This window comes from Mesocricetus auratus, unplaced genomic scaffold (assembly GCF_017639785.1).
Source record: "Mesocricetus auratus isolate SY011 unplaced genomic scaffold, BCM_Maur_2.0 Super-Scaffold_100013, whole genome shotgun sequence".
NCBI classification, from domain to species: Eukaryota; Metazoa; Chordata; class Mammalia; order Rodentia; family Cricetidae; genus Mesocricetus; species Mesocricetus auratus.
In genome coordinates, this window is record NW_024429196.1 from 11880668 (window position 1) to 11896837 (window position 16170).

General features: G+C 40.0%; 1 protein-coding gene across 3 annotated transcripts in view; it reads right to left on the bottom strand.

Annotated features, from left to right (window-relative positions):
- Nucleotides 1-16170, bottom strand: part of Pdss1 (decaprenyl diphosphate synthase subunit 1) — a 44702-nt gene that overhangs the window by 26107 nt on the left and 2425 nt on the right. For 2 of the 3 annotated variants that reach the window (XR_005880700.1, XM_005082676.4), the window contains exons 2-4: nt 12393-12454; nt 11899-12019; nt 5732-5862 (exon numbers count right to left, since the gene is read on the bottom strand). Coding sequence is in view for 1 of the 3 variants with exons in the window: in XM_005082676.4 (XP_005082733.2) it covers nt 5732-5862; nt 11899-12019; nt 12393-12454 (314 nt within the window). In the remaining 2 variants the exon portion in view is untranslated. Of the gene's footprint in view, nt 1-5731; nt 5863-11898; nt 12020-12392; nt 12455-16170 lie in introns of those variants that run through there. The other variant, XM_040755397.1, reaches the window with a different exon arrangement.

Sequence of the window (16170 nt, forward strand, 5' to 3'; positions counted from 1 at the left end):
TTAACTTTGTAAGGAATCTGAATTCATTTCTCCTCACAAATTACAGGATAAGAATTCTCAAGATGACACATGATATGAATTTAACAGTAAAAAGGGAATGATACAATTTCTTTTTTTTTTCTGAACAGGGACTATGTTGAGCAAGCTAGACTCAAACTCCTGGGCTTCAGCAATCATCTCCCCCCAGTCCCAAGAAACTGTAACTACAAGTGCACCCCATTGACATCTGGCTTCTTTGGAAGTGCAGTTATTACTATATTACCATGTATAGGAACTGCAAAAAACTGAATTTCAATAAAATCAAACTGAAGAAATACGCTGTCATTTCATTATTTCTTTCTTTGTTTTCAGGTTTTGTTTTGTTTTCCCTCAAGACCAGGGTTTTTCTATGTAGCTTTGAAGCCTGTCCTGAAGTTCACTTTGTAGACCAGACTGGCCTCGAAATCAGAGATCCATCCACCTGCCTCTGCCCCCTGAGTGCTGGGATTAAATGTGTGCACCACCACCGCCGGCTTTTTTGTTGTTGTTATTTTTTTTTTGTTGTTATTTCTTTTTCTACTAAAGCATGACATTTGACTTAGGTACTAAGCAAATGTTTACCATAAGGTTGTATCTTCTGAGGGGAGGAAAGGGAGGGGCATAGTAGATGGTCTTTCCTTTGAAGATCTCATCTGAATATCTGCATAAGTAATGATCAGCAGAAAGTCATGACAAATAATCATGAAAATGACACAGGCACCCACTATACAGAGTAGCCAGCATGCTAACATCTTCTGATCTTATTTAAGCAGGATTTTAAGGTGGGGTGCTGTGATGGTTTGTCTCACCCAAAGCTTTAGAATTCAGTCTCAGCCTCCTAACTGCTTCCAGCTCCAACTATAAGGTGTTGCCTATTATATATTAAATATAGTCATATACTATTATGTAAATTATTAATTATTTTTGTTAAAATAATGTATCTAATATTACATGTTATATATATTAAATTTCACAATTCAAAACCTAGTAGTTCCAAGTGTTTCCAGATCACAGGAGACTCTTTCAAGTAGGAACAAGAAAGAGCAATACCAGGTATAGAGAAATCATCACACAAAACCAGCCCAGTGGGGCTGTGGACAGCATGGCTCACAGGGCATGTGAGAGGCTTTGATCTCCAGCACCAATACAAGACACCGCATCAGTGAAAGAGAAGAATCAAAGTATAGGCAGTTTTCAAGAGCTTGTGCTGAATCTATCACTTGATCCTTAGGCCTTCTGTTAGGAGCTATCTGGGTAAACTTACTTGGCTCTCTTTTCTTTGAGTAGATGCATAGAAAAATATATGTATTTTTATAGTTCTAAAATATAAACACTTTTCTAAGAATACTATCTCAACTCAATTTCAGTTCAACAAAACACATACTTCTCTAAACAACTGTTAAGGCTTTTGACCTTTGCCATGTACCCCCAAGTTGGGCACCATTTCCATTATTATTACAAGCTATGTTAACAAATAGGGCTCCTACTGGAAGGATGAAATGGTGAACACTCATTAAGACACTAGCATTGAATATTTATAATTCAAGAATATGAAAACAAAGGCTTTTTTGAAATATTTGAACTGGGTTATGTTTGTATGTAAGCCCAACACTTGGAACCTGAGGTAGGAATATAATGAGTTTGAGACCAAACTGTTTCAAAAACCAACGTCTTTGGTTTGAGGTACTAGGTTTTTAGACTAGAACCTTATGTATGCTAGGTAAGTGCTCTCCCACTGAGTGGTATCTCCACCTTAAAAGATGTTTGAAACCTAAAGACTATACATACACATATATACAAGTGCTGTTTGGAATGGTTACATTGCTGATTTAATCAGAACCCTTGCTTAGGAATTTACTTGGAATCTACATGAGAACACATATCCTAACTTTATCCTTTCCCCCCAATACAACTAAATTTTTATGTTTTTACCTTATATATGGAAATATAACCACTTCTTACCCTGAATGAAGCATGACAATAATTTAGAGACTATCAAAAAAGTTAATACCGTCTTTAAGATCAACTCTCTGAAGTGCCAAGCTGAGTCATGTCTTGGGAAAGCTGGGTAATGTTCCTATTTCCTGCTGTGAAATTGCTGTCACACCTTCCCAGTTTCTGGAAGAGGTGGCAGACAACATAGCATGAGAAACAGGTTCCTTGTCTCGAAACCCGGCTACACCCTCCATATGCAGTGACTCAGTAAACCCTTCAGGACTCTTCTCTTCATTAGATTAAAAAAAATGAATTTTAAACATAGAAGCTGGTTAAGATACAATGATTCACATATAAACCCTTCACCTAACTTACACATGACTTTTGTTTTATATTTTCAGATATAGACTATGTTTTCCAGGTTGACTTTGAACTTAGGTTTAAGCAATGAGTTCTGCCTCAGTCCTCTGAACAGCTAAGACTAAAGGCATGTACTACTGAGACTGACTTAGAAGTTACTTTAAACATGTTTCCCATATTAAAATATTAATATTATGTGAGGTCTTAAATAGATTACAGGTAAATCTACAGTGTGTGTATGTGGGGAATACTTGTGGGGAATATTAAAGGGATTTTAAGTGAGGCGTGATGGTATACCCTTGTAATCCTAGTACTTAAAAAACCAAGGAAGACTAAACATAACAAGATTCTCTTCAAAAAGAAAAGTGTCTTCAATATAAAGGTATAAGAAGGATGCCTTCAAACTTAACCTTCTGGCCCATTACACTTAGTCAAACAACATGTGTCCATTTGTACAATAGTGGCAAATATACTATGCAGTATAACCAACTAATTTCTGAGTGGATTTGAAGCTCGCTCCACAAGAGGGAATTCACACCTGGCACTATAAATCCAGTAAGAAGACTGTGGTTTTGGGTGTTTGTACCACTGGGGAAAACTACTGCTGTTGTTTTGCTAAATGAACATGATAGGTCTGTCAAATAAATTCCCTTCTAAGTAACTGCTTATGCCCATTGAATAGTACTATTGTCAACTTCAGCCAGAAAAGCTGCTTTCTGCTGTGAGCAGTGCTAACTCTAAAGATCCAGAACTGGTCAAAGTGATGAGAACAAATGGCTGGTGAAAACCCTGCCGTAAATGGGGCATCTACATCACAACCTCTAAACCTCAGGGAATATCATTTGAGGAAAGGATAGAAAGCACATCAGGGTTAAAAGGAGAGGGATAGCATGGGAATGCTGATTTCTTGGCATGTGAATATTGCATTCTTGAATTTACAACAACTACGATAACCTGCACAAGAATGAGCCTCTAAACATCCTATCATGGAGGCAAATGATGGGATGAGGCCCCACCCCTCCCTGAGGATTCATGGTCAGTTAATGGTTACTTGGGGAGAGACAGACATCTTCTTCAGAGGTGTAGCTGTTGGTAAAATACTCACACTCCTGTAAGCAACTCTAATGGCAATCACTGGGTAATCAAAAGCAAAAACAGAAGAGCATGAAAGCAGAAGGAGGGCTGGGGAGAAGGGTTAGTGGGGGACAGGGGGAGGTGACAGGGGAGTTGCAAATTTGATCAAAATACATTAAACCTATGAACATGTGATAATAAAACCCACTGGTATGCACATGTATAACCAATGTATGCTAATAAAACACTTTGGAAGAAGAAGTTGGGGATTGAAAGCATGCCAGTGGGTACAGAATCACTTCAATGCACACCATAAGCAGGAGCCACACCCACATGCCAGATACTGCCTCTGTGCTCTGTCTCTCATAAGCTCTCCTTACCAGTAACCGGCAATGAAGGTGCAGCTCAAATATCCCCAAACTAAATTTACTGCAATGCCCTTTCTGTGGCATCATCTCCCATGTTTTCTGCAACCAACAGTTTATAAAAGTTCAAGAGAAAAATAAAAATTTTGACTATAGAGAATGGCTTTTTAACAATTTTTATTTGTGAACACATTTGAATATTTTATGTGGGAGGGGGAGTTCACATGCATGGTGCTTATGTGGGGGTCAGAGAACAACCTAAAGGAATCAGCTTCCTCTATTCGCCATGTGGCTCCCGGGGATTGAAGAACCTAGGCCATTAGGCTTGGTGGCAAGTACCTCCACCTACCAAGCCATCTCATTGGCCAGGGAATAATGATTCTAGATAGTGGAGAAAATGTTCTTTCTCATACTATATCTAAAATTTATTTAAAGAAATTCGTAAACAATTTCTCTAGAAGAGTAGCCTTTTTCTCAAAAGTAATTTTTAACTAAAAGTTATATTTGTTTTTTTATTTTGTATTTTATTTTGTGTGTATATATTTATACCATGTGCATGCTGTACTGGCAGAAGTCAGAGGAGGGGGTCAGATCCCCTAAACTGGTATTAACAGACAATTGTGAGCCACCATGCTGGTGCTGGTACCCAAACTAGGGTCCTCTGCAAGAGCAACAAGTGCTTCTACTTGCTCAGGCATCTCTCTAGCCCCGAGAAAGCATTTGCCAAAGACAGTGTTGGCTGCTCTCACCTGGAGGAGTGTCTGTCAGATAGAAGCCACAGTCACAGGAAGCATCAGAGCAGCCAACAGAGAGTGTTGGGGGAACAGACAGCAGTAGCGCGGAGACTGAAAGACGTGTCAAGGTGGTCTACAGGAAGCACTTCGGCTGCTCTGATTTCCACATCAAGTGAAGGTGGCTTAAGTGCTGGTTAAAGTTTCCCTACATGTGCAACACATACTGTGGGATCCTAAGTCTCAAGCTATGTGGAAGCCAAATCGAGGCATAGCATGACATGTTGAACACTGACAGGCACAGCTACAGAACAGAAAAGCTTTAGGCAGAGAAGTATCTGCTAAGAAGCAACATCTAATGCTCATTTTTACAGCATCATCACTAAAATTAGTGGTGCTTGCCTCATATGCCTGATGTCCTATGTGCAATATCCAGCATCACTCCCCACACAAAAAAGGTGGTAAGTAAACAGCAGAATGTGTTTGATCATCCTGTGCTTAGATGACAAAACACAGGAAGAGAGGAGAATAAGAAAAAGGTCTGGCCATGCAAGGCAATGGGAAACTCTTTTCCTTTTAATATTTCCTTTAATACTAAATAAGCAATTTTTAAGTTTTATCTATGTTCAAGATTTGAGGACTACCGGCTATGTTTCTTTAAACATTTCTCAGACTGGAGAGATGGCTCAGAGGTTAAGAGTACTGACTGCTCTTCCAGAGGTTCTGAGTTCAAGTTCCAGCAACCACATGGTCGCTCACAGCCATCTATAATAAGATCTGTTGCCCTCTCCTGGTGTGCAGGCATACAGGGAGGCAGAATGCTGTACACATAATTAATAAATAAATAAATATTTAAAAAAACCAAATATTTATCTTCTGCACAGTGAAGTTTACAGAAAGTAAGGTGTATGCATGCACTTACCGCCCATGATAATAGTACAGTATAACATTAGAACAAGCTTTGGCTGTGTTTGTAATGGTTAAGTGAACAGCTACATATCTTGGGATTCTTTACTTTCTAATGGGGATATAAACTGTTTTAAATGTTTCCAATATATTTATTTGCAACCCTAGTTTTCTACTGTGGACATCTAGAAGTCTGAAAAAGAACATATTGAGTCCATCAGAGTCTACACATGGTTTAGTGGATTCTTAGATGCTGCTTCTTAAATGAGCAATTACTTAACAACAGTATGAAGGACGTCTTTTCAAATAGAAAAGAACAAAAGCATGGGATAAAGCACTCACCGTGAGTTATTATGATGAATATTACACGCTCGGGCCATTAGCACCACAATAATCGGTCTAAAGGCTTTTCCTTTGCCATCAAAGTAGTATTCGGACATGTCCTTCAATTCTTTGGTGGAGATGCACAGCTCCTGAAATACAGTTTCTTCTTGTTAGCATGGCATTACAGTCATGCATATAGAATTTTTGTTTTCTTCAAAACTGCAGTTTTATTTTAGTGTACTCATTTCAAATAGGAAATTCAACACAAAAATTATGTTTGGTTTTGCCTCAAGCAGTGTGGTGTCAGTATTAGGGCAGATATTGCCACCTGCCCCATGATAGCTAGTGACAAGAGGACAAAGGCAGAGGGCAATGAGAAATGTAGGAGTCTAGGAAGCAGACCAGGAGTATCCTGAATGGGGAGTCAGCAGACAAGAGGACAGTTAGGACGGAGCACAGGTCAGTAAGTCTGTTTATACCTAATTTAGCAGAAGATAATTCAAAGGTTCATGGAAGAAATGTAGGGAAGGCATGGTTTGCTTGACTGTGGGAACTTCCTATTGATGTGGGGAGAAAACTTATTATCATTGTCTGAATTATGTTCTTGCTATGAAACTCTGGATGGCCTGGAATCTAAGACCTTCCTGCTTCTGCTTACCAAGTGCTGGATAATAGGGCTGTACCACCATACCTAATGGAGACAAACTGTTTAAAACTGAGTGGGGCAAAGAGACCCACAAGCAGGCCTGCCCTGGCTTTGAGGAGAAAACACATGCAGACGGGACATTGTTATGGTGAGCAAATATACGGTGTGTTATGGGAAAGGGAGGCAGGGAGGGAGGGGGGAGGGAGAGAGAGGGAGGGAGGGACAGGGAGAGAGAGACAGAGAGACAGAGAGAGAGAGAGAGAGAGAGAGAGAGAGAGACAGAGACAGAGACAGAGACAGAGACAGAGACAGAGACAGAGACAGAGACAGGTTCATGTCCTGTGGACTGAGGGCCGAGGTAGGTGGTTTGATTGTCACTCAGTGACATGGTAATGTCTGGACCCGAGCTGCTGCCAAGGCCCATGCCTAGGTTTATGGCCCTGGTTGATGCTGATATCTGAGGTCTTTGATACCACCAAAGGCTGAGTGGATAGGGCTGTACAGAGTTGGCCCCACCTCTCACTAGCTGCAACACTAGGGAGAACTGGTCCTGACCCTGTCCAGCTGAAGCACTCAGGAGACAGGATCCTACACCTCACCTGGGTAGGACAAATAGAGCTGACAGACAGGGTCACTGCATGGCAAGCCGGCCCTGAGGTAGTCTGCCATATGGTAGTATGGACAAGAGAAAGATGTCCTCCTTCCCTCACCCCTTGACACCTGGAGCAGGTGGGGGAACCTGACCCAGCCTCTCACCAACTGCAGCACTTGGGAGGATGGGCCCTGCGCCTCACCTGGGCCAGTAGACAAGGGCACGGGTGAGTAAGCCCTGAGGGTGTGAGAGGGACATACTTAGTACTACCTCCTTCATCTTCAGTGTGATTGTGGGGGTGAGGGAAAGATGCCCCCTTCCTCTACAGTCTTCAACTGGCAAAGGAGCTGACCCCTTTACCAGGTGCAATACTCAGGAAAGCAGGACCTACTGATAAGGGCACAGGTGAGCTGGCCTCGAGAACGTGAAAGTAGGAGACCTGGCACCATCTCTCATCTGCCATATGGTGGATTGGCAGGAAAGAGATGCTCACCCCCATCAATGCTTGAGGTAGATGGGAGAACTGGCCCGGACCCTAACTAGTTGCAAACCTCAGGAGAACAGGCCCTGCACCTGTCAGGGAAAGTACAATAGAGCCATCCTGTTGAAAGTGTGGGTGAGCCAACCCTGAGGTTGTGAGCATGGGAGAGCTGTTCCTACTACTCTTTTGTCATGTGGTGGCATGGGTAGGGTAGAGTCCCCCCACTCATCAAATGCCTGAGGCATGTGTCTTTAATGAGCACTGAGCATGCACATGCATGCCATAATAAATGTGCAGGCTAGAGGACAACCTGTAGAAGTTGGTTTTCTCCTTCCACCAAATAGGTCCTGGGGGAATCCAAGTCAGGTGACCTAAAACCCACTGAATGATCTCCCTGGTCCTCTAAATGACATTTTTAACAGTAGGAAAATAACCCTAAAATTCATACAGAAGCACGAAAGATCCCAGAGAGTCAAAGTAATCCTGAGTCAAGAACAATGATCTCAAATTATACTACAAAGCCATCATAACAAATCACAGTACCTAGCACAAAACCAGACACTTAGATAAGTGGAACAGAAGGCAGAGTCCGATTTTTAACAAAAATGCCCAAAACGCATATTGGAATATAAAATTCAAAAAAAGAACCCTTAAACAAATAGTGCTGGGATAATGGACATACACATGTAGAAGGATAAAACTAGATTCCTAAGATTTACCCCACACAAAAAGCCAACCAGTGGGTCAAATACCATAATGTAAGACCTGAAGCTACAAAATTGAAAATATACAGGAAATACTTCAGGATGCCGACATAGTTAAGGACTCTCAATAGGACTCCAATTACTTGAAAAGTAATATCAAGAACTGACATATGGGACTGAATCAAATTAAAAAGCTGTGCACCATAGGAAACAAATGAGTGAAAAGACAGCCTATAGAACGGGAGAAAAGTTCACTCGCTATATATGTAACAGAGGGTTAATATTCAGCACAAGGAACTCATACTATCAAATACCCAAATAACCCAAATGAATACACAGACTACAAATGGCCAAAAATATATGAAAAAGTAGTCAACATCCTTAGTCCTCATGGAAATGCAAACTAAAACTGCTTTGAGGCTCCACCTCACCCTAGTCAGAAGAATAGCTAACAAATAACAAATGTTTGTGAGGATGTGTGTGTGTGTGTGTGTGTGTGTGTGTGTGTGTGTGTGTGTAATCCACATACTGTTGCTAGGAATGTAAAGTGGTCTAACTACTATGGAAAGAAGTATGAAAGTACCTCCCCCCAAACCAAACAAACAACTACAAGTGGAACTTCCATGTGATCGAGTCACAGCACTCCTGGATATATACTTGAAGAACTCTAAGTCAACATACCACATGCTTTATGTCCATGTTACTGCAGCATCATTCACAACAGCCAAGTTATGGAAACAGGTTATGTGTCCATCAGGTTATGTGAATGAATCAAGAAAAGGGGGTATACATATATGATGGAGTTTTATTCAGCTTTAAAGAATGAAATTATGTCATCTGGTAGAAAATAGATAAACTATGACCACTTTATGGAGTGAAATAAACCAGACTCACAAAGACAAAGATCATGTTTTTTCTCACTTGTGGATCATTAGTTTTAAAAAATAAACACATGAAACTACTTAGACCAGCAGGATGAAGGAAGACAAAGAAGAAAGGAATAAAATGAATATGGATAGAATAAATGATGTATTTGGAAAAAGAATACATAAAATTATGGGGGAGACTGAGCAGAACTAAGTAGAAAGGGGAAGACAAGAAAAGATATGAGCAATGAAGATTATACACATGTATGAAAATATAGTAATGCCAATTCTTTTTTATAAACAATATTCAATAAAACACAAAGATGAAAAAAGTTTTTTATGATGATGCATGCTTATAACACTAGAATTCTAGCTCTTGGGAGGCTGAAGAAGGATGGCTATGAGCTCAAGGACAAGCTGGGCTGTATAGCAAGACCTTGCCTCAAAACAAAAACAAAAACTAAATATTGACTGATTCAGTGGGTAATACACTGTTAATTTATCAGAAGTCCAGAAAAAGGAAGAGATTAGTGTGGGGCATAAAATGTGAATAGTGCATGGAGGTCAGCTTCAAGAAACATTGGCTAAGTTTGATTTGTGAAGAACAGAGCGGTTCTCCATGGTTGTGTATTTGTCATATTTGCCACTCAAGGAATGAATCAGAGCCATGCGAAACTAAAGAGTGTAATGACTAATTTGCTAGTGCTGAGATAAAGGCACAGGTCACAAAGATTAACATGACAACCCTTGATCACAAGGAGCACAGAGTTTAGACAGGGACAAGATCTACAATAACTATAGTTAATACAATAAAGAATAATGTGTAATATCACTTGAGGTAAAGAAAGCTACTCTGGGAGCACAAGAAAAGGCTGGCTCAGGATAAGGGGGGATTAAAAGTGAGACAGAATGGAGGAGATAGAGTAGCCTGGAGCCTGAAAGTGTCTGAAAGCAAGAGGTAGACTAGAAAGTCATGGAAGAAAAGGACAAGAAGGATCCAAGGGTTCTTCCTAGGATCCTAGGTGATCCTTCAATAATTGAGGTACCAGGAAAAAAAAAATCAAACTACATATGGGGTGAGAGCATTCCAGACATAAGTTAGACACAGTCATAGATACTTCATGGAGCAGTCTGGTAAGTAGTTAGCTATGTGGGTTTAGAAGAGACAATTCAATCTGGAGTTGAGATATCTGGGAGATTAAGAATGGAAATGAATACACAGAGAACATGAGGATGTGTGTGTGTGTGTGTGTGTGTGCGCGCGCGCGCGCGTGTGCGTGCATGTGCGCGTAATGTGTCAACATAAGTTAAGGCAGAAGAAAGCAGAGAGCATCCACTGCACTCAGGACAAGGAAGCTCCTGTGGTCTGGAAAGGACACAAACAGTGGTGGTGCACTTCGAAGGGGCAAGAGTGAGATAGAGGAGTCAGAAAACTATGATGGAAAGGAAGGAGGCTGACACAGGGTGAGGGTGGTCCTGAAAAGGAGGATGGGCTGGATGTGGTAGCACAAGTCCAGCATTTTGGGGGCAGGAGGATGGTGAGTCTAAGGCTATTCTGATACACAGGACATTCAAGGTCTGCCTAGTGACACCACAGTGACAGTTTACCTTAAAATAATTAAATATTTAAACAAACAGATGATTGCTAGTGGCAGTATACTTTTCTAATCCCAGCATACAGAAGGCAGAGGAAGAGGGTCACAATTTCAAGGCCAGTTTGGGCTACACAATGAGTCTTTGTCTCAAAAAAGAAAAACTACACAGGGTCTTGGGGTGTAGCCCAGTGGTAGAGCACTTGCCTAGCATGTACAAAGTTCTCCATGACACTACCATACTGTTGTAAGGCATTAGACTGAATTTTTGGGAAAAGATGGTAAATTCTGAATGAGGTATAAGTTAACACAGAGGCATATGAACATTATGGAGCAGGATCTATTCATCTTTATTTTTTAATTTGTGTGTGAATGCCAGACAACAACTTTGGGTGTCATTCACCTTTCCATTTTTAAGACAGTCTCTTACTGACCTGGAGCTCACCAAGCAGGAGGATAGGGTGGGTGGCCAGGGAGCCCCAATTTATTTCTATTCCATCACTGCAAAGACAAATGTGTGCCACATTTTTTATGTGGTTTTGGAGATCAAATCCAGGTTCTCATGCTTGCACAGCAAACATTTTACCAACTGAGCCATCTCTACAGCCCTAACTGAAAATTTTCTGTCACTGCACAATTCACAACAGTGTTAGTAGCCTATGGACAGAGGCTAGGCAATGGGCTAGGGTCATAGTTTGCTTTGGCATACGACATTATGAGAGGCCCTGGAGAATAGGCTTGCCATAATCCAACCACACACTGGACAATGTTATATAATCTACATGATATTCTACATAATGAGTTGAAACCCTATTTGGAGCAGCTTAGCAATGGCATTCAGAATTAGATACTGAGACGGTCCCAGAAGTCACTTTATATATACATATAGAGAAGGAAGGAAGGGTAGATGGCGTACCGAACAAGCATGTGCTTCCTGTACCTATTTTCTCCAATTCTAATAACATCTTTCTGCATAGTAACATGTACTGTACCTTCCATACTGCCCAGTACCAGGCTGCACATAGTTGTTGCTGAGGTAACATTTGATACCTGATATATGCAAATTGAGTGGGCAATGGCATAGTTGTTTTTTTCATGTTTGCTATTTGAGATAGGGTCTCATATGGTAACCTAGCCTAGCTTGGAGCTCACTATATCACCCTGATTAGCCTTGAACTTGCAGTGGTCCTCCTGCCTCAGCTTCCCAAGTGCTGGGATTGTAAGTGTGAGTCACCATGAAATGGCTGTGTTGTTTGCTTGTAATTCTAAAATGTTACCAGGTTTCAGTAAAATAAAACCCTTACCTTTCTAATGTCTTCATACAGACCTTTCAAGTCTCTCCAGCCGAGTTTGAAAGGATCGGCGTATTTCTCACCACTCTGTGTCTGACTACAACAGCACACGGCTGGTGTCCTTTGATGGAACCTGAAGCAAGTGAGAATGCACATGACTCCATTTTTAAGTACGGCGGGAAATGAAGTTTAGACTTGTTAGAAATCAAACATGAATCTGAAAAGGTCATCATAATTTAGAAACACAGAATTATCATCTTGCGAAATAATGCATTAATAGGTCATTTTAATGAACAGTACCTCAAGAGCCAACAGAGAAAGGCTACATTATGTTTTTTATTGAGTAGAACTCAAATTTTACTATATTCTTATTTTTTAAAATATCAGAGATCATATACAACAGACTGCCATGGCTTTTACTTTAATATGATAACCTAGCCTAAGAAAAATTAGAACTTTACTAGCAGTGTGTATCTTTGTAGCTATGATATGGATTATAAACTTACTGTGATATACTATGCACACTTGGGACCGATGTTAAAGTCTTTACTAGGTTAAAATAGGGCATCTGTAAAACAAAAGTATAAAGAAACTTGTAAGAATATTCCTGAAAAACTTGTTCGTAACAACTATTCCCATAACTCACAACAAATATTACCGTTTAGTCAGCCATTTATAAGTGGTTGTAAACTTTAAGAGAAAGGACAGTTAGAAGCTCCCTTTCCTGATTATGAAGGCAATACATGTCCTATCAAAACACAGGAATCAGATGTAAGCAGGGGTCAGTCCTGGTGTTGCAGGCTTGTAATCCCAGCTACTGAGGAAGCTGAGGAAGGAGGATCCCAAGTTCAAGGTCATCCCAAACAACTTTTAGTGAGCCCTTATCTCAAAATAAAAGAGAGGAGAGGAGAGGAGAGAGAGAGAGAGAGAGAAAGAGAGAGAGAGAGAGACAACGCTAGGGAATGCTCAGTAGATGAGTAGTTACCTAATTCTTAAGAGGCTATAGATCTAATCCCCAGCACTGACAAAATAAAAAGCAGAAAATAAACACATCCATTCCTCTAAAAACTGGGTTAATATTTATTTGTACACCAAAAGAGTAGCAACAAAACAAATAATTTCCTTCCATCTAACTAAGTCTGGTCTGGAAAACTACAGAATCTTTTAAATTCTCAAAACACACATATGCTAAAAGCATTATGGGTGATGGTTAGGAAACTATTTTATCATTAAGGAATTGACATTTATACAAACGCTGCCTATGTTAAGTTATTGTTATTATTATTGGAAATAGTGCTTCTGAGTAAGTAATGCTTAATAAGCAAATGGACTAGGGAGTACAGCAAAGGTAGAATATGTGCTTTGTATGACACAGACAAATCACCACCAGCCTCAGGGGCATTTTGATAATATGATCAAATATCCAACCATCACCTGGGCATGGTAGGATATACCTGTAATCCCAGCACTTGGAGGTCAGGGGAGCAGGTGGACCACAAGCTCAAGGCCAGCCTGGGATATATAAAAAGTCTCAGAGAGAATATAAAACAATTACAATATACTACCTCTAAGCAATGTTCTAACAATATTACTATTCTTTAAAGATTTGAGATTTATATTTATTATATTTATTTTATGTGTGTGGGTGCTTAGCCTGCATGTATGTAGCTCAGTTTACATAGTTATATAGGGATATAATAAATTTGTGACATAGGCATAGGAACATCTGTTAGTATTTTTCAAGAAGGGAATCTAGAATGCCAAATAGGCATAGGAACATCTGATGTTAGTATTTTTCAAGAAGGGAATCTGGAATGCCAACAAATGCCTGAGGCCTTGCTCAATTTCCAGAGAATGGTTAGGGTAAATGATGTTCCCATACCTCATTTTTCTAAAGACAAGTGTGCTTTATGTAACCCTGAATGTGCTGGGCTGTGAATCATGCTTCTCTGCAGAATTGTAAACTCCTAACTGTTATCTAAGGAGCTGATGATAAAAATGAACCTTGTTGTGCACACTGCATTCCAGTGCTCAGCTGCCCTGAGTGCCCTGGTTTCCTGCTTTGGTTCTGGCATTAATCAGAAGGCATTTTGGCCAACTTGCCCCAATATGCCTATGCACCACATACATGCAGTGCTGAGGAGGCCAGAAGAGGGTGTTGGAATCCCTTGCAAATGGAAATACAGGCCATGTGGATGCTGGGAATTGAACACAGGTCCATTGGAATAGTGCTCTTAACCACTGAGTCATCTGTCCAGCCGAATATATTACTATTCTTAATGACAGGATGAAAGCATTTTAAAAATTAATTTACTAATCTGGTAAAGGCTTTTTACATAAAGTATTCAAAGAAAGCTTCTTGACAAAAAGGATGAAAGTGAAAATAAAATGTGTGTGTCTTAGTAATAGAGTCTTATGTTTTGTGGAGGAAGTCCTGTGATTATGTCAATAAAGCACTGTTGAGCAAATAGGAATCTAGATAGGTGGGACTAGGAGTCCAGAACTCTGGGAAGGAGAAACACAGGGAGTCGAGATGTAACGTCATGGGGTAGGAAGCCCAGAACTTTTCTCCGGTAAGAGAAATACTTAGATTAACAATTATGGGGTAATTACTTAAGTCAGAGCTAGCCAGTAAGAAACAAGCAAGGCCAACAGCTTCATAATTAATATAGTCTCCTGTGTGTTTATTTGGGACTGATGCGGCTCTGGAACCAGGCTGGCGGGAAGGCTTCTCTCAAGGAAAAGGTTTCTCTTTACAAAAACCATTTTCCCCTCCAGAGTCTCATAACTGTTTTGTTTGTTTCCAGACAGGGTCTTACTATGTATCCCAGGCTGGCCTTGAACTCACAGTTTTGCTTGCTGCCTCTGCCTCCTGAGTGCTGAGATTAAAGGTATGCACCATTATATCCATACCTGACTATAACTACTTTTTTAAAGTTGTATTTATTCATTTATTTGATGTGTAAATCTGTGTGTCCATATGCCATGGCAAATGTGTGGAGGTCAAAAGACAATTTGAAGGAATAAGTTCTCTCTTTCTATCATGAGGGTCATGAAGATTCAACTCAGGCAGTCAGGCTTGGCAATTAGGCACATTTACCCAGAGTTATCTAATCACCCCGCTTATTTTTAAAGTTAGAAAACTTAGATTCCAGAAAAGTTGAGCCTGAAGAATTGACTTACAACATGATTATAATTACAAGCAAAAAGTAGTTTCAGAACTATATGCATTGTCATCTCATTAAAGATCTCTGTGCAAGCACACAGAGACAGACAGGGTTTAGAAATATGTAAGCCAGTGTTTAAAGCAGTTATTTTGAATCAAATATGATTTTGTGTATGTGTGTGTATGTCTTGCTTTAGTTACTTATTTTTGGTATTTGCTTGAGTGAACATATATTGCTGTAGCTATATTAAAAGAAAAGATAATGTTCTTTGTCAAGCAGTAGCTAAGACAACTGAGGTCTGTTGTTTCCACTACAGCATTTTATCTATTAATTAAATCACTAAGAATATTTATGACCTACAGTTAACTGTAATGTCCCCAAAATATAGTTCTCTCTTTTGATTTTATCATTATAGGACAGCCTATTTTGGGATAGAGGTTTTGCTATGTAGCACAAGCTGGCTCTGATCTTACAATCTAGTTGCTTTAGTCTTCCTAGTTGCTGGGGTTACAAGTGACTGCCACTGCACTCTTTAGACAACCTACTTCGGTTGGTCTCCCTAAATAGTTAATTTATACAAATGTAATGCTTTACTATAGAACATATAACTAAGGACTGACCTCCCACCCCTGCCAATGTTTTAATACAGTATCTTACTGCATAGCTCAAGTTGATGCTGAATTTACAAAGATCCTTATGCCTCAGTCTCTCAAGTGTTGGGGTAGCACTGAGTATACCACCGGGCCTAGTGAGTGACAATTTAATGGCAGAGCTACAACTATTCAGTTTAAGACCTAAAAACACTCCTCTAAACTGGTATGGAATGTTAAAACTGCATGATTGATGCAGGACACCCTTTGCCAGTAGGCAGCTTGAAGACAGTTAATTGTATAGTCTTTAAAGGACTGAGCTTGGTACAAACAACAAAAATTTCTGGCTGGACCACTGTGACATCTTTCTATCCATAATTACTCATGGAAAGATGTCGAATCTTAGAGAGTAGAATATGTATGAAGTACTTAGCTGAGAATACAATATACAATATTTTTATGTATTTTGCAGTACTGGCACTCAACCTAGAACTTTGCCAACGTCAGAAAAGTGTTCTACCACTGAA